Source organism: Pelobates fuscus, chromosome 4, assembly GCF_036172605.1.
Source record: "Pelobates fuscus isolate aPelFus1 chromosome 4, aPelFus1.pri, whole genome shotgun sequence".
NCBI classification, from domain to species: Eukaryota; Metazoa; Chordata; class Amphibia; order Anura; family Pelobatidae; genus Pelobates; species Pelobates fuscus.
Window position 1 is genome coordinate 280,139,703 of NC_086320.1, and position 18,104 is coordinate 280,157,806.

General features: G+C 44.4%; 1 protein-coding gene across 1 annotated transcript in view; it reads right to left on the bottom strand.

Moving 5' to 3' along the window:
* The window catches only part of SUGCT (succinyl-CoA:glutarate-CoA transferase), a 934,720-nt gene that overhangs the window by 883,287 nt on the left and 33,329 nt on the right, over nucleotides 1-18,104 (bottom strand). The window contains exons 5-6 of the mRNA XM_063452136.1: nucleotides 13,255-13,305; nucleotides 12,406-12,526 (exon numbers count right to left, since the gene is read on the bottom strand). Coding sequence (XP_063308206.1) covers nucleotides 12,406-12,526; nucleotides 13,255-13,305 — 172 coding nt within the window. The remainder of the gene's footprint in view (nucleotides 1-12,405; nucleotides 12,527-13,254; nucleotides 13,306-18,104) is intronic.

The window sequence follows — 18,104 nt, forward strand, 5'->3', positions numbered from 1 at the left end:
GGGGACAACGGGGCAAGGGGAGTAGCGTTACCAACAGCACCTCCTATTCCTCTTCCTGTGGAGGAGGAGTAAGGGGGCGGCATGGGGATCTCGGATTCAGGAGGCGTGTCCAAAATGGGCGTAATTACGGCCTTAGTGGACAAGCGAGTTCTGGCCACCATGAGGCGACATTGTTCCTCGTGGCATACCCGGATCCATTTTGGCAAGTCATTTACGGCCTGCTTCCAACAATCAATATACGGAAACTGGCCGTAAAGTTCAGGCCTACCTGATACAGCCACGTGTATACGCTGTACCAGATTAGGATCCAAACTGCCACGTGGTGGCCATGCAGCCACCAAAGAAGGCCATTCCCTACTACATAAAGTAGTCAGGCGTGTTGGAGACATCTTTACCCCAAAATCATACACAGTGTATCCCTTTTTAAAGTTTTTCGACATACATCCTAAGGGATCCATAACCGTTGAATCTGACGCACCCATGCTAACAATGAAGCGTCGTCTCCAACAGAAACTAAACAAACACACTTCCAACGGTCACACCCGTTCCCTTGGCAACAGCACCACGTGGTACAGTTACTAGGTGAAACGCACACAACAAAACACTCAGGGAATTCCCGTACACACACAGCTGTTACACCAGTCACTAAATAACTATTACTGTGCTTTTTGGCGAAACTATACAGTCACCCACGCTATAATTCCCTATATCTGAATTACCCGTCTATAACATACCCCAGTAACATCGTCTTTACAAACAGTAGTTATAGTACGGTTAGCATTGGTTAGAGTACAATTTAAAGTCACAGTTCAATTAGTAGTGGTTATGGTGTTAAACATACAACATAGACGACAGTTATTAGTAGTTATTTACAGTATCAGTAATTATACATGGTTATGGTACCGTGCGCTATAATACAGTTACACACTATTCACACTCTCGCTAGACGGCAGAGCTCACGCTATCTAGCAAGATATACACGCTACTACGACAATCTTTAACACATTTACAATTCCCAACTAATCTATTGGCCAGTACCTCGATGGACTACCTAGAACTATTTACATCTGTTTTGGTTAGCCACGCTGCCCAAGCACCACATATAGCGAACTAGAGGGCGGAATTTAAAACAGCACCCTCTTAGTCTATATACTCTATCAAAAATCTAGTGGGTTCCAAATTTACACGCCTTCCCACTTAGCCAAGATAGGTTGAGATCTAGCGGACCGAATTTACACAGACGTCGCTTAGTCTCCCGGTCCCTACGACCTAGCGAACGTAATATACACCCTAGAACGCTAGTCTAGACAAGACACCGGTGTCAGGCTTGGGCTATTTACACAGAACCCAACCTGACTCCAAACCAAAATTAAATGGGCTGACTACAGGGCGTTTAATTGAGCGGTGCGCCTTCGCTCCTTCCCTCCACTGGAGGGGGCAGATTCCATACACAAATAACCCCTTATGGGCCTACCGCACAATCGGTATCCAATACCCCTAGTGGGTCCACCGTCTAAAACAGTAGTCGTCTTACCTCCTCGTTCCTGAACCTGGGTTCACACTCATCGACGGGGACACCCCAGCACTTACTACGTAGAGGCCGATAATCTCCTGGACAACAGACCAGTGGCGCCGAGACAAAGGGAGGTCCACGCAGAAGTTCAGGGGTGCAGCCGTAGAGAGCGTGGGCAAAGATAGACCGTCTCACGCCTCTGCTTCTCAGCTACCGTTGAACGATGAGCTTCCTGGCCAATGCACCAAATGATACCGGAGAAACTGATGGAAGCCAAGCACAGAGAAGTGGACACAGGTTTCTTCAGGAAGGAAGAGATCTTTATTCGATTCACCGACCGGGACTCAGAGGGACTAATGTCACCAAAAAACAGCAAAGTCTGAGCCCTGATCATACAGTGTAGGTCCCTTATATAGGCATGTAGCTCCTCCCATAATCAGTTCAACCTACACATACTCTTATCTAATCAACCGAATAGAGACTAAATTCCTGTTTGACCACATGGCTTGCCCAGCACAATGGAGGAGGGGAAATACTCGTATATCCAGTATTCCTACACTTGCTCCTTACACTACTGATTGTATCTTAGCTACGTGTAACTGACTAACTGATACATCAACATATGCAAGTACACATACCACGTGGCAATCTTGTCCTAGTAAATTTATTTTTACTGAGATTCCACCACAGTATGTCCTTGGATTTATCCCTTAAACATGGACAAACCCAAGGACATACCATACTGATACACATCCAGTGTATTATCTAAGCACTTTCCCAGAGGTACCTTCACTATTGTATGCTCCCTTCATGTCTTTTATGTACCATATTGGAGGATTTTGACTCTGAAAAGAGGTAAAGTTGCCACCAGAAGGGCACAACTGTGTGTACGTTCAAAGCCATACCGTTTAAAAGGCTCAAAACACTGTGAGCATAAATCTATCTTTTGCTTACATACCCCATTTATAGTGTTTACTGTGCTGCACTATTGGTTTTTTTTCTTTTGTCTTCCATGTACGGTATATATCAGAGTACATAACTCTAAGTCTGTACATAGAGCGAACAAAAGGGAGAGAGCTGGAAGCCTGAGAAGAGCACTCAAAAACAAAGGGGTTAACCCTAGGGGAACTACCACAGTAGTGAGAAAAGGAGAGAGAGGGGTGAGTGCCCTAGAATAGTTAATACATAACCTTTAATAATACACTTAAAATTAATGTGGGAATAACCACAGGAGAATAGTATAAAAGCTGACACTGATATTGGTTTAGTAGAAAACAGATGTCTGAGAGGTAGATAGTTATTAACATATAAAGGTTAATAAACTTCCCATATGATATCTGTTAGATATACCGGCGTTTCAAGGTAAAACCCATATCTATAGACAACTAAAAGTGTCAAATAATGGAAAGTTTCCCTGGTAGGATGAATAGAGAGGACCTGTTCAAAAGTTTTCAGCGTCCTCAATACAGAAAATCATTGCGCAAAAAACAATTTTTTGCCCATGTGAGAGACATAAGTATGACTGTATGCTAAAGCCTCCTGGGTAACGGCAGCAATACAGTCACTTATCCATATTGACATATAGGCTAATGTAGTACACAAGTACAACTCTCAATGTTAATGACTGGGTGATAGTAAAAGGCTGAGACCTCCTGAAAAAAGATCGCTAATGCACCCAATAGATAGTGTAACACCTAATCAACAATGTAGCAGTGCTAACAAAGTTTGTAATAAACAGCCTTGTATGGTGCCTAGTGAGAGCCTTATGTATAAATGAAAGGGTTCAGTCACGGTCAGCAGTAAGCCCCAAAAAGAAAAATTATATACATGGATAAGTAAAAGACTAACAGCTAAATTTGGAAGGACGGTGTGCATAGAACCGGCAGGGTAGCCAAGTCTGTACATAGGATAAGTTCAATGTAAGCACTGCACTTACACTTTAATGTTTTTAGGTGGTGGTATATCACCTAAACATTGGGATATTTTATTTTCTCTGACCTGCCAGTATCTCTGGCATATACCTTTTGTGCGGTGCCATTTATGTTATTGCATCACTATCCTGCCCTGTTTGCACACCAGGATCCCGCTTTCAGGGACACCAATGTCAGGGGAGGCATGCCAGTGACTGAACCAATTTAGCTCATAATTCATGTACAAGTTTTGAAATGTTGGGGAACACAACGGTAATATGCGTCAAAGCATGGAAATAGCTGCACGGTATTGCTTACTGTAAATGAGTTAAGATTCGTTTTCAGTTTTTTTTTTTTTTAATTAGTACATCTGAACTCAGGGCTATCAGTTAACTTACTCAATATTAGAAAGGCATGATATCCAAAGGCTTCTTTCTATAAATCCTTTCAAACATGAAATTCATTCAGCTGTCTTCTATTACATTAGATAAAATGTTTTCCATTATACTTATTTATTTCCTACTTAAATTATTGTGTTTATTCAAATGAATACTTCCTGATAAAAACGTATTTCTTTTTTTTTTATTCTTTTTTTTTTTTTTTATACAGTGTACATTTTAATTAAACAATGAGCTACTGTAAGCTGTTACAATTGGAACAGGTATGTAATCACCCTTGAGAGGATACCTTCTTTACAAATCTGCGGCTGTTGCATGACACTGGATGGACTGGTGGAGGCTCTGTAGCCTGCAGCAAGCTTGCACATTCTAGTCTTAGGCAGACTATATTTTCCTTGAATATTTACAACTCCTGTGGAGTTGGATACTTTTCCCCAAGTGTCATCCAGCGCCTGTCTTTTACCATGGTTGCTGAAAGGGCCGAGGTGGGCAGTAGAAATAAAGGACTTTCTTTTCTTTAATGGTGTTGGATCATAAGGTGGCTCATCGATGATGCTGACCTGCTTGCTGAAGGGGCCCAGGTGGGCAGTAGAAATAAAGGACTTTCTTTTCTTTAATGGTGTTGGATCATAAGGTGGCTCATCGATGATGCTGACCTGCTTGCTGAAGGGGCCCAGGTGGGCAGTAGAAATAAAGGACTTTCTTTTCTTTAATGGTGTTGGATCATAAGGTGGCTCATCGATGATGCTGACCTGCTTGCTGAAGGGATCCAGGTGGACAGTAGAAAGAAAAGATTTTCTTTTCTTTAATGGTGTTGGAATATAAAGTGGATCATCGAAGATGCTGACCGTGGGTGGTCCATCAATGTTTCTATTCTTTCGAGCTGATAATGCATTCGCCTGTGATGTTTGCATAAACATGTCTCCAAATAAAAATTCAGGAACATACTGCACTGTCACAGGTTCTGAAGATGTTGGTAACCTTAATTCCACTGGTTCACAACCATACATTTCTGCAGAAAGAGCCATAGTAACAGCTGAGATTACCAAGACCGCACGACTGAAACTGGTCAAGAACCTAAGGTTACAGCATGCAGCAGGTTCATGAGTGTTCCACTTCCTGTGATGTCACAAGTGCAGGAGTTCCATTACAGTTAGGATAGTACTAAACACTTTTTTTTCCTCAAAATCTTTATTTAAATTCTTTATAAAACGTGAGCAGTGTCATAAAGGGTATAAAGATATAGGTTTTATATCCAAAGTATTCACCCAGTAGGCTTACATTCAAGGATGGTACCAAGTAAGTTCTCTAAGCATCCAAGAAACAAAAACAAACAAACAAAAATGTAAAAAGGGAAAACCTAATCACCAGGAGACAACTGCAAAACCTAGTAATAAAAAAATATATATAATTATAATAATTATACTTTAATTTAATAATAAATAATTATAGATAACATCAGTAAGCTTGTCCATCAATCAGTTGTCCTGCCCTATATTTTAGCCAGTACCTTCTGATTAAGGCAATTTGTGTTTTGCTCTTTGTTTTTGATGGGGGTGAGGGGTGGGGGGGGGGTTAATTTTTTATTGATTTGTTTATAGTTTTAGTTGTTTCCGCAGGGTGGGGTTCTTTATTGTTTTGTGCCAAGTCACAAAAGGATTCCCAGGTGTAAAATAAAACATAAGAAACATTTGCATGGCCTCGATAATCATGCACATTTTTTTTTTTTATAGTAACATGATTATTACAGTCTAGGTATGCATGTATAGATTGCTAAACTGCGTTGAAGGTGCAAGACTAGATAGCCCATTTGGACATGAGGAGTATAATATATAACACAGAAAGTTAGTAATCTTTAATAAGTCAGGCGTAGAAAAAGAAACATGTTGGGCAATCATGTCTAACTATTAGGCATTATAAATGTGGTTCATAGGCAGGCTAAGCTAAATATAAATTAGGCATGACTAGCTAGACCTGAAGAGTACAGTTGAATTCAAATGCATGCCAGCCATGTTTATGAAAAAAGCCACTAAGTCTCATAATGGAAAGCACGTTCGACATATAGCTAAATTTAAACAATCTTAGAGTGCATGAACACCCTGGAGACCCCCACAGCGGGTAGCTGAATAGTAAGGCCCCAGGTAGAATTTAAAGGCAGTTTACGAATATAAGATTAGGCTCAGAACACGTAATTAAAACTTTCCTAACTAAGGTCAGCAATATGAAGGCTGAAGATAGGGAAGGCCCCTATATGACTGGGAGAGGAAGTGAAATCTCACACTGTGAGCCAGCTGCCTGGACAGGCACGAGGGTAAGTCCTCTAGGGTTTACAAGTTTTCAATGGTTCTGTGCCGCGTTCGCCGACCTGTAGTACTTCCATGTTCCTCGCCATATGTGGGCCCAGTCCCTGCGATGGGTCTTAGCTGGCAAATACTTGGGTGGTATACCACTGAGTTCCTGCTGATCAGGCTGCCACAGACGTGTAGTTACCTTCCGAGATATACAACAGTATACACCCAATGTGGATACACACTAAATATACTTATTGTGTGTTGGAGCAGCACAAGTTCAGTACATCTGAAAATACAGACAAAATAAAAACATAGTTACCTTCCACTAGAAATCTGTGAGGATTGTATCTAGCAAGGAGGGAAAGTTGTAGTCCTCTTTGATGCTAGCCGTTGGATTCACGCTTGCAGCCAGTTTATATGAGACTCCTGGTCTAAGCAGCAGTATGATGGTACATTGGGGCAGTGGAGTCACTGTCACAGTAGGGGCCACAGGATGTGGACCAGGATCAACCCTGCCGATCCAAAAGGGGGGAAACAGGGCCAGGTTCACTTAGCTGTGGGAGTCCAGCTTGATATAGTCGGGAAGGATAGCAGGGTAGGCGGCTGTCCACGCCACTCACCACCTGAGTAGGTCTCATTCTAGACGACAAATAACTTCCCAAGGGACTAAAACAAAGATTGCAAGCCTCGCCTCGGAATCACTACTTCCTTGTGTATAGGACCATAGCTTCTGGTTGTCAGGTAGGTACAAGATCAGCTTTATTGGGCTTAAAAGTAGGAAGAGTGTAGCAGCTACTGTCTCATGCGACCATTCAGCATGGCGATCAGGCCCCGTCCCCCTTATTTCTTTTTTGGGTGAACCCGAAAAAGGCATTTTTATCAGGAGAGCTGTTTACAGACAAAAGACCCCCTACAAATTTAACAAGAAGGTTTTTTTTAGGTGTTTTCTTTAATTTGTCTACCCCCAGCAAACCAGGCAGTCCTCCGGCTGGCAATCCTGCTGATCCATGTCACCTGCCTGTCACCCTGATCAAAGTTACAATGTCTCAGCTAATGATTTGTAACATTGCCCCTCTCTTTCCTCACTTTGATTTGAGTGGAGAGAGACAGAGAGCTTATTGCTACAGTGTGTAAAAAAGTTGAAAAGTCCTGTCTGAATGTCTGATTACAGCCATTAGTACATCAGTACTATTCATATTTTTGTCTTGTTTGACCCTCTGTGTCAGCCACAGCTGTTTTTAATCCCTTCCCTGCTGTCTTGCCACTGTAATGTACAGTATCTGTGCAGGGCTGGATTAACATAGGGGCGGATGGAGCTGCAGCTCCAGGCCCAGGCCCATGGAATAGGCCCATTGTAAAAAAAAAAAGTAAAAAAAATATTATTTTTTTTAATTTGTTTTTTTTTTAACATTTTTTTATTTTTGCGTGCATAAGGTTTACAGACATGCAGGTAATGCCACAATAGCAGGTACCGACAACTTGCATCTAACATATATATGGCATAAGTTGAATCAGCACAATTTTTTGAGTAAAACATTCAGGCTTAAAGAAAGGCAAAACTTTTGGCTTGTCAGCAGGTAGGCAATATCAAGTTAGAAGACAGTAATATAAGCCAACAATAGGATTAAATCTGCAGCGTGTATACTAGCATAGTAATAAGGCAGCGGCATGGAAATTTGCACTTTACAATTCAAAAACAGGCTTAGACTTTTCGGCATGTCACATTGTGTAGGAAGCATTTTGCAAGAGTAGTGAGGCATGCGCGTGTGCAAGTATGAATGAGTAGGTTTGAAGTATGGAGCCATCTGATATGGAACCGCATGGGGCTGCACACGGGCAATAGTGAGGTAGTAAGATTGGCATAATATGTGCAATGGAATTACTTTGTGTGAAACAATAAAGGTTGCAGTGTGGTACTCAAACATTGGGAGTAATGTAGGTTAGGAGATTGAAATTAGTGTGGCACGCAGATCCATATACTGCACAATATGGAGCTTACGTTCGCTGGCAGTAAGTTCAAGTTTTTCAACCTACACCTGATGTAGGGAGGGTATTGCTGGTGTGGTGTCTGGTGCTTGGTTCTCCGGTGTTAGCACCCCACCAGCCCCAGTTCCCGGTGCTTGCCTGCAAACCTGTTGCGGCCGTTCCATGGCAGGGTGTTGCTAATGCTCGGGGTCCCCTTTAAATTTTGTTTTTTACAGACTACTCTTAGGTTTACCACCTGATTGATATTTTAAGGCACAGCTGGTAATGGAGGATGCCTGGCCGTGATGGTACTGCAGTAATACCAGCAATACAAATGCAAATATTTTTCTCCGTATAAACGGAGATTACTCTGCAGTACCAGCACCGGCCAGTAGGGGTCACTGTGTGTGGAGAGAGGCAGGGATAGGAAGTTACAGCATCTCCCTGCCTCTCTCTACTCACTGATCCGCGGGGGAGCAGATACACAGCACAGAGAGTCCAGACAGCAGCTCCCAGTCTTCAGAGACAGACTACAGCTCAGGTATGTGAAGGATGGGGGGAAAGGCAGCAGGGAGACATGTGGACACATGTCTCTCAGTGTACCCATGTCTCTCAGTGTCCCCATGACTCCCAGCCAGTGTCTCAGTGTCCCCATGTCTCCCAGTGTCCCTATGTCTCCCAGCCAGTGTCTCAGTGTCCCCATGTCTCCCAGTGTCTGTGTCCCCATGTCTCTATGTCCTTAGTGTCCCCATGTCTCCCAGTGTCCCCAAATGTCTCAGTGTCCTCATGTCTATGTCCACAAGTGCCCCATGTCTCCCAGTGTCCCCAAGTGTCTGTGTCCCCATGCCTCCCAGCCAGTGTCCCTAGTGTCTGTGTCCCTATGTCTTTCAGTGTCCCTAGTGTTTTAGTTTCCCCAAATGTCTGTGTCACCATGGCTCCCAGTGTCCCCTAGTCTCCCAGTATCTGTGTCCCCATGTCTCTGTGTCCCCGTGGCTCTGTGTCCCCATGTCTCTCAATGTCCCCATGTCTCCCAATGTCCCCATGACTACCAGCCAGTGTCCCCATGTCTCTCAGTGTCCCTATGTTTCCCCGCCAGTGTCCCTAGTGTCTCAGTGTTCCCATGTCTCCCAGTGTCTGTGTCCCCATGTCTCTATGTCCTTAGTGTCCCCATGTCTCCCAGTGTCCGCAAATGTCTGTGTCCCCATGTCTATGTCCACAAGTGCCCCATGTCTCCCAGTGTCCCCTTGTCTCTGTGTCCCCATGTCTCTGTGTCCCCATCCATGTCTCTGTGTCCCCATGTCTCTCAATGTCCCCATGACTCCCAGCTAGTGTCTGTGTCCCCATGTCTCTTTGTCCCCATGTCTTTCAATGTCCCCATGTCTCTGTGTCCCCATGACTCCTAGCTAGTGTCTGTGTTCCCATGTCTCCCAGTGTCCCTATGTCTCCCAGCCAGTGTCACTAGTGTCTCAGTGTCCCCATGTCTGTGTCCCTAGTGTCTGTCTCCTCATTTCTCCCAGTGTCCCCAAATGTCTGTGTCCTCATGTCCCCCAGTGTCCCCATGCCTGTATTCACAAGTGCCCCCATGTCTCTGTGTCCCCATGTCTCTCAATGTCCCCATGTCTCTGTGTCCCCATGACTCCCAGCTAGTGTCTGTGTCCCCATGTCTCCCAGTGTCCCTATGTCTCCCAGCCAGTGTCCCTAGTGTCTCAGTGTCCCCATGTCTCCCAGTGTCTGTGTCCCCATGTCTCTGTGTCCTTAGTGTCCCCAAATGTCTCAATGTCCCCATGCCTCCCAGTGTCCCCATGTCTATGTCCCCAAGTGCCCCATGTCTCTCAGTGTCCCCAAGTGTCTGTGTACCCATTCCTCCCAGCCAGTGTCCCTAGTGTCTGTGTCCCCATGTCTCCTAGTGTCTGTGTCCCCATGTCTGTGTCCCTAGTGTCTGTCTCCTCATTTCTACCAGTGTCCCCAAATGTCTGTGTCCTCATGTCTCTCAGTGTCCCCTAGTATCCTAGTGACACGGGACACACTGAGACATGGGGACACTGGGAGAAATGGGGACACAGACACTTGGAGACTAGGGGACTGGGCCACATGGAGACAGTGACACTGTGATACATAGGGACACTGATGCCAGGCTGGCCTTCCAATTCTTTGGACAGACATGCCCCCTTTTTGGGCATGTTCACCCCTTTTGGCAGTTCTGGTCACGTGATTCGTGTCAGTGGTGCACCCTGTTACCCCGCCCATGGACACTGCTGGGGTATGGATTTACTTGAAAGATGAAAGCATTAATTAGATATAGAGATTAGCATAGAGTATGTGTTTTCTTAAAGCTGCATCCTTTGAGTTTCCCTCCAACATTAACTCCAACAGATACATGACTCTTGGGAGGTATGACTGTTTTAGTGTTTTTGGTCGATAAGTTTCTGTAATTAGGCCCCATCATAATTGTCAGCACCAGGCCCACTGGGCTCTTAATCTGGCCCTGTATCTGTGCTGTACAGTACTGTATTAGTGATAAGTGTGAACAGAGTTCTCTCCATGAAAAATAAAAAACCTTTAAATGTTTGTTGCAGCTGTTTCATATGCTATCAGTAATTTTATTTAAATTTTTGGGTTGGGTATAGGGTTCTCTGTGGGGTGAAAGTGGGAATTTGGTGGCGGTGAGCTAGTGGGTATTAGTCAGGTAGGCAAATTAATTAAAAATCTCCCTAAGAAGACAGTGACACTCTGACAATGAGCCCCTAAGCGAGTCCTCCAGTGATAGTGCCCCACTCCAATCTTAAAGAAGGCGCTTAGGACGCCCCACAGTGCAAAATTAAATCTTTACTGCCCCAGAAATACCCTCATTCATGGCTACACTTGACATCACAACAACGGTAGATGTTCGTGAGCCAGTGAACTATTTTAGGCTCTTTATGTCGGATGACATATTTGAGCAGGTGGTTGAGCAAATCAACCTGTATGCCAGACAGTATCTGTCTGTGAATCCAAGATCACAATACAGTATGAAAAATATATGGCACCCCACTGATGTTGCAGAACTTAAAACCTGGGGCACTAACCCTTATAATGGGTATTGTGAAAAATAAAAGCATCAGGTTTTACTGGTACAAGCACCCCATCCTGGCTACCCCTCTTTTCCCAGCGATTATCGCTATAAACAAATGCTGCATTTCCTCAATTTTAACAATAACGCACTGTGTCTCCCTCAAAATGACCCTTTGTTTGACAGGCTCTAAAAGATTTGGCCCCTTATCCAACTCCTGTCTGACACATGTTCTCAAAATTATATCCTATTCACATTGATAAACCCCTTATGAATGTTAAAGGTAAACTGCTTTTCAAGCAATCTATTCCATCTAAGCGGTCACAATATTAAATTCTATAAGTTATAAAAATTTCAGAATTATCAAGGGAAATATAGACATCTTGACCCACCAGGATGCCCTTATTCTGCAAGCACAAATGACAAGATTGAGTGGGATCTGATCTTTCCCTTGTTAAATAAGGGTTATCATCTAGGTTGATAATTATTATCCAAGTATTGATTTATTTAAAAATGGATTTTGTTATGGATTTTGTTACATTCAGGAATACAGCAATTATATGGTGGGTGAAGACTTGGCTGATCTGCTGAACTGAAAAGCAAGGTCCTGGTACAAGAAAAGTGCCATATATTTAAACCAGGTCCTGGGACGGCGATGGTACGTAGCATAGGATGTATACTAATGGCGATTTATCCTCACCGTTTCATAATAGGCAACTGTCTCATGTTTTATGCTTTCTGTTTTATGCCTTATGTGTGTAGTGTTGTAGAATTTTCAGAGGACCTTGCACACACACTTTTTCGGGGAGTGGCCCCACTGGGTGCTCTAAAACAGGCATGGCCCAAGCCCAGACAAATCCAGTTGAACAAAAAAGTAGCTTAGGGCCCACCGAGAAGTTTCTTCAGCAGGTAGACTTTATTATTGAGTACAAGAATTTAGACAATGTTTCGGCTCCCCTGAACCTTTGACAAAGGCTCAGGGGAGACGAAACGTCTACATTTTTGTAACAGAGCTTTTTATATTAAGTCCTGGTGATATAGTCTCACTGTCACCTATCTATGTGTTTTCTTGCCATCTGTGCTAGGGTTCATTTCTACCACAGCATAACCTCAACATTTTTGTTGGTACTTGGACATTTTTTAGACTAAATTAGCAGTAAAGAAGTCAGACCATCGCGGATCACGCAAGTGTATATTTGCATTATGGGACATCACTGACTCTATCAATTGCTAGTATTCAGAGGCAAGAAAAATAACTGTTTAAAAAACATTACTTTACCTGTTAAAGAGCAGTATACAATATGAGGAGCGATTGCACTTATATCATTGTAACCCAATCCCATCTCAGCCAGCTTGCCAGGAATGTAATTTTCAATAAAAACGTCACAGTTTCTTGCAAGCTAATGTAAATAAAAAAAATAAAATTAAAAAACTTAAATATAGATGCCTCCTGATCCTACGTATATTAACAAATGGTAAAGTAAATAAAAACTTTATATGTGCCACGACCCCAGCTGAAACTAAAAAAATAGAGAAAATATTTTTTTCTGTTCAGGTGTATGAGTTTTTTTTTCTTCTTTTTCTCTAACTATCACCATACACGAACATGGTCTGAACTCGTTTGCTATTGTTTATGCATTAAATCATTACCTTAATGGAAAGTCTTCGTAAAATATTTTGATTCAAGAGTGCGGTGTGGAAATATGTTTATTTGCCTCATCTTACTGCCTAAGCATAATAACTACCAAATTAAGGTAATCAAATTAAAAATAAAAACTCTGCTATTTCAGTCAGATGGTCTCATCTGATGGCGCAGAGCGGTGTTTTTCCTCGCATGATCACTAGCCTCCCAATGTTCACTTATCGGAAAGCATAGGCTTGCTTGAGATCATCGATCTCGATATCTCAGCCAAAGAAGCAGAACTTTACGGAGCAGGCTAGTGTTGCATGGCAGAAAAAGTAAGTAATCTCACCTTTTCACCCTGGCAGAGCTGGCCTGGTCATCTCAACTGTGACTAGGGACCTATAGCATTGGGAATATATATTTGCATTCCTAACACTAGTGTTCCTTTAAGTCAAAATTTACTAATACAGAATAACATGTTGATGCATTTTCTATTTTACATACCTGTTGAATAATTTTGTTCCCCTTTTCATCTTTCATATTCACAGCTATACTCTGTTGTGGAAACAAAAAAATATAAACATATATGTATATCAGTGAAAATGAGAGTTTAAAAATTTTTTGCAACTTTGCTTTTATTTAAAAAACATATTTTATTTAATAATGCACATTGGGGTTATTCTAAAGAGCATTTTATAAAAGTCCTATAACTTGGGCACTCAATTCCCGCTAAAAGCAATAAACTTGAGTATCAACCCCCAGTGTAGGAAAACAAATTGATAAATACTTAGTCCCAATAGTGAAAAAATAAGTCATTTGTTCAGATGGCATGTGCCACCGTTTTAACCCTGCACATGGTCCGGCAATGTTTAAAGCGGCACTGTCATGCCGAACTTACCTTTCCTCAATCTCTTCCTCTTCTCCGCCTCTCTCAGGATCTGTTATTCTTTTCTTCCATTCTTCTTTAGTTTTCTTTAAAATTATAAGACAAAGTAGGGACTCTTTGCCTTATGGAGGATTCTTCCGCTTGACCAGCTCTGACCAGCGGAGGAGCAAAGTGTGCATCATTTCCGCTGGTCAGAGCAATTTTCCCATGATCCCTAGCTTTCCTCCCAGTTCCCACAATACTTCCTGTCAGTATTGCCGAAAGTCCTGTCACTTAGACAGAACGCCGGCAAAACTGCCGAATTGCATCCTAACAGAATGAGAAGAGTTTCTCCATTGGTGTTAGGATGCAATTCGGTACTTTGATCGTATCGGAATTTCATTCTAATGAATGAAACTCCGATCCTATTCATTGCTGTGGCTGCATCTTGCAGCCGCTTAGTAGATAACTCCCTAATTCCCACGGTATCAGGGAGCTATCTACTAAAAGGCTGAAAGACCTGAATTGGTCTTGAAGCCAAATGTACTAATACTAAGTAAAGATTACTTAGTATTAGTAAATAATATGCCCCTACTCGCTATACCGCGAGTAGGGGCATGTCTAGTAAGCAGTGAGCAGCCTGTGACTGCTCACTGTAAAACAAAACAAAAAAACACCTAATAACCCCCCCCCCCTGCGCGGGGGTTAAAGATGGGGGGGACCTACTGTCCTCCCCCCTGGCCCCCACCCCTGCGCGGTGGGTGGGGGCCCTAATAAAATAATAAGGGGGGGGACCTACTGTCCTCCCCCCCTGCGCTGTGGGTGGGGGCCCTAATAAAATAATAAGGGGGGGACCTACTGTCCTCCCCCCCTGGCCCCCACCCCTGCGCTGTGGGTGGGGGCCCTAATAAAATAATAAGGGGGGGGACCTACTGTCCTCCCCCCCTGGCCCCCACCCCTGCGCTGTGGGTGGGGGCCCTAATAAAATAATAAGGGGGGGGACCTACTGTCCTCCCCCCCTGACCCCCACCCCTGCGCGGTGGGTGGGGGCCCTAATAAAATAACAAGGGGGGGGACCTACTGTCCTCCCCCCCTGGCCCCCACCCCTGCGCGGTGGGTGGGAGCCCTAGTAAAATAATAAGGGGGGGGACCTACTGTCCTCCCCCCCTGGCCCCCACCCCTGCGCTGTGGGTGGGGGCCCTAATAAAATAATAAGGGGGGGGACCTACTGTCCTCCCCCCTGGCCCCCACCCCTGCGCGGTGGGTGGGGGCCCTAGTAAAATAATAAAGGGGGGGACCTACTGTCCTCCCCCCCTGGCCCCCACCCCTGCACTGAGGGTGGGGGCCCTAATAAAATAATAAGGGGGGGGACCTACTGTCCTCCCCCCCCTGAGCGGTGGGTGGGGGCCCTAAATGAACCCCCCCCCCATTAAGGTGACTAGGGGTCTCAAGCCCCTAGTCACCCCCCCCCCCCCCCCCCCCACCCAAAACATTCTATCCCCTACCTACCCCCCTCACCCTAAAAATAGTGAGGGGGGAATAAAATAACTAACCTGTAAAAAAAAAAAATTAAACTTACCATTTGACGTCTTCTTTTTTCTAAATTCTTCTTTCTTCAGCCCCCAAAAAAGCCAAATAAAAATCCATCATACCCGTCGCACTTTAAAAAAAAACAAAAAAAACCGAGCGCAAAAAAAAATTAATCCATGTTCACCCATGGAGGGCACGCCGCGTACTGAGCTCCGCAGGGCGGATCAAGGCTTATATAGCCTTGCCCCGCCCTGCAATTAGGCTTCGAACACACTGATTGGTTGGTTTAAGCCAATCAGAGTGCTCTGTGTCATTTTACACAGCGTGGGAAAATTCAAAAGAACTTTCCCACGCTGTGTAAAATGACAGATCACTGTGATTGGATGGTTTTCAAGCCATCCAATCACAGTGCTCTGTGTCATTTTACAAGCGTGGGAAAATTCCAAAGAACTTTCCCACGCTTGTAAAATGACACAGAGCACTGTGATAGGATGGATTTCAAGCCATCCAATCACAGTGCTCTGTGTCATTTTACAAGCGTGGGAAAATTCCAAAGAACTTTCCCAAGCTTGTAAAATGACACAGAGCACTGTGATTGGATGGCTTGAAAACCATCCTATCACAGTGCTCTGTGTCATTTTACAAGCGTGGGAAAGTTCTTTGGAATTTTCCCACGCTTGTAAAATGACACAGAGCACTCTGATTGGCTTAAACCAACCAATCAGTGTGTTCTAAGCCTAATTGCAGGGCGGGGCAAGGCTATATAAGCCTTGACCCGCCCTGCGGAGCTCAGTACGAGGCGTGCCCTCCATGGGTGAACATGGATTAATTTTTTTTTGCGCTCGTTTTTTTTTTTTTTTTAAAGTGCGACGGGTATGATGGATTTTTATTTGGCCTTTTTGGGGGCTGAAGAAAGAAGAATTTAGAAAAAAGAAGACGTCAAATGGTAAGTTTAATTATTTTTTTTACAGGTTAGTTATTTTATTCCCCCCTCACTATTTTTAGGGTGAGGGGGGTAGGTAGGGGTTAGAATGTTTTGGGGTGGGGGGGGGGTGACTAGGGGCTTGGGACCCCTAGTCACCTTGATGGGGGGGGGTTCATTTAGGACCCCCACCCACCGCTCAGGGGTGGGTGCCAGGCTGGGAGGACAGTAGGTCCCCCCCCTTATTGTTTTATTAGGGCCCCCACCCACCGCGCAGGGGTGGGGGCCAGGGGGGAGGACAGTAGGCCCCCCCCCTATCTTTATTTAGGGCCCCCACCCACCGCTCAGGGGTGGGGGCCAGGGGGGAGGACAGTAGGTCCCCCCCCCTTTTATTATTTTATTGGGGCCCCCACCCACCGTGCAGGGGTGGGGGCCAGGGGGGGAGGACAGTAGGTCCCCCCCCCTTATTATTTTATTAGGGCCCCCACCCACCGCGCAGGGGTGGGGGCCGGGGGGGAGGACAGTAGGTCCCCCCCCCCTTATTATTTTATTAGGGCCCCCACCCACCGCGCAGGGGTGGGGGCCGGGGGGGGGAGGACAGTAGGTCCCCCCCTCTTATTGTTTTATTAGGGCCCCCACCCACCGCGCAGGGGTGGGGGCCGGGGGGGAGGACAGTAGGTCCCCCCCCTTATTATTTTATTAGTGCCCCCACCCACCGCGCAGGGGATGGGGGCCAGGGGGGAGGACAGTAGGTCCCCCCCCCCTTATTACCATTTATGTTTTTACAGTGAGCAGCCACAGGCTGCTCACTGTTTAGTGGACATGCCCTTACTCGCGGTATAGCGAGTAGGGGCATTGGGGAGATTTTAATCTCCCTTGTGCTATTATGGGGGTCATATTGACCCCCATAGAGTGAGGGGGGGACCTGGGGGGCTTATGAAGTGGTGGGGAGCACAGCTCCCCACCGCTTCTGTCTTTACATATTACAAGGAGGGAGCTGCACGTCGGTAGCTCCCTCCTTGTAATAAACTGATCGAACAAACACACACTGATACTCAGTGTTAGTTTGTTCGTCTGATTTTTTCTATTCATTCATTCGTCTGTCTGATGAATGAATGAATAGATGAAATTCCCGTTCGCATGTCCAGGTGTTTCACTGGGCATGTGCGGGAATCTCACAGTCTGTCTAGTGTGGGTAGATGACGTGTCCCACAGGGATTTCACCTACCCACACAAAGATGGTGGCGCCCTGAATAAAGATCGGGGCAGAAGATACAGATTTAAAAATAGGTAATCTGGGGGGCTTAGGGGCATTTGGGGGTGACTAGGGGGTCAATTGGATGTAGTGGAGGCGGGAGGGGGGTTAAAAAAAAAACGGGATTCGGCATGACAGTGCCGCTTTAAGACCTCAAAGAAGTCTTCATCAGACCTGAGGTCAAAAACATGCGTTGCCCTATAAATAGTGCAAAACACAAACATGTGCAATTCAATCAATGTGAGCCAAATATATGCATGGTATGTATTTGACTCCAGAAGAACACATTTAAGTTGACAAATATTTCTAAAATTTGGGTCATGAGGCATCCGGAGGCAAGTAATTTATTTGTCCCCCTCCAAATTCAGTTCCATGCCTCCAACAGATTGAGATCCCTTAACATTTGTTTGCTAATAATAACAATAATAATAATAATATGTCTACAGACCCATCAAATGTAATACTAAATTACTTGCTCTATATACAACCTGATCTTTATACTAAAGGGGTCCAATCACTAAGAAACTGAAATCAGGTGGATTGTTGGGGAAATTACAGAATCTAGGCTGACTTGGAGAGTTTTTCCAGTTTGGCTAATTTGGCTATTTTAGCCTAGATTTTGCAATTCCTTTGCAAATTTATTATAGTTCACTTTTAATGGGGTTATTCACTAAAGTTAGAATATTCTGAAATTCAATATTTTTTTTTCCCATTTAAGGCTAAAATAACCAAACTGAAAATATTTGACTATGCTTCCAGAATATGTTTCCAGTTTAGCTACT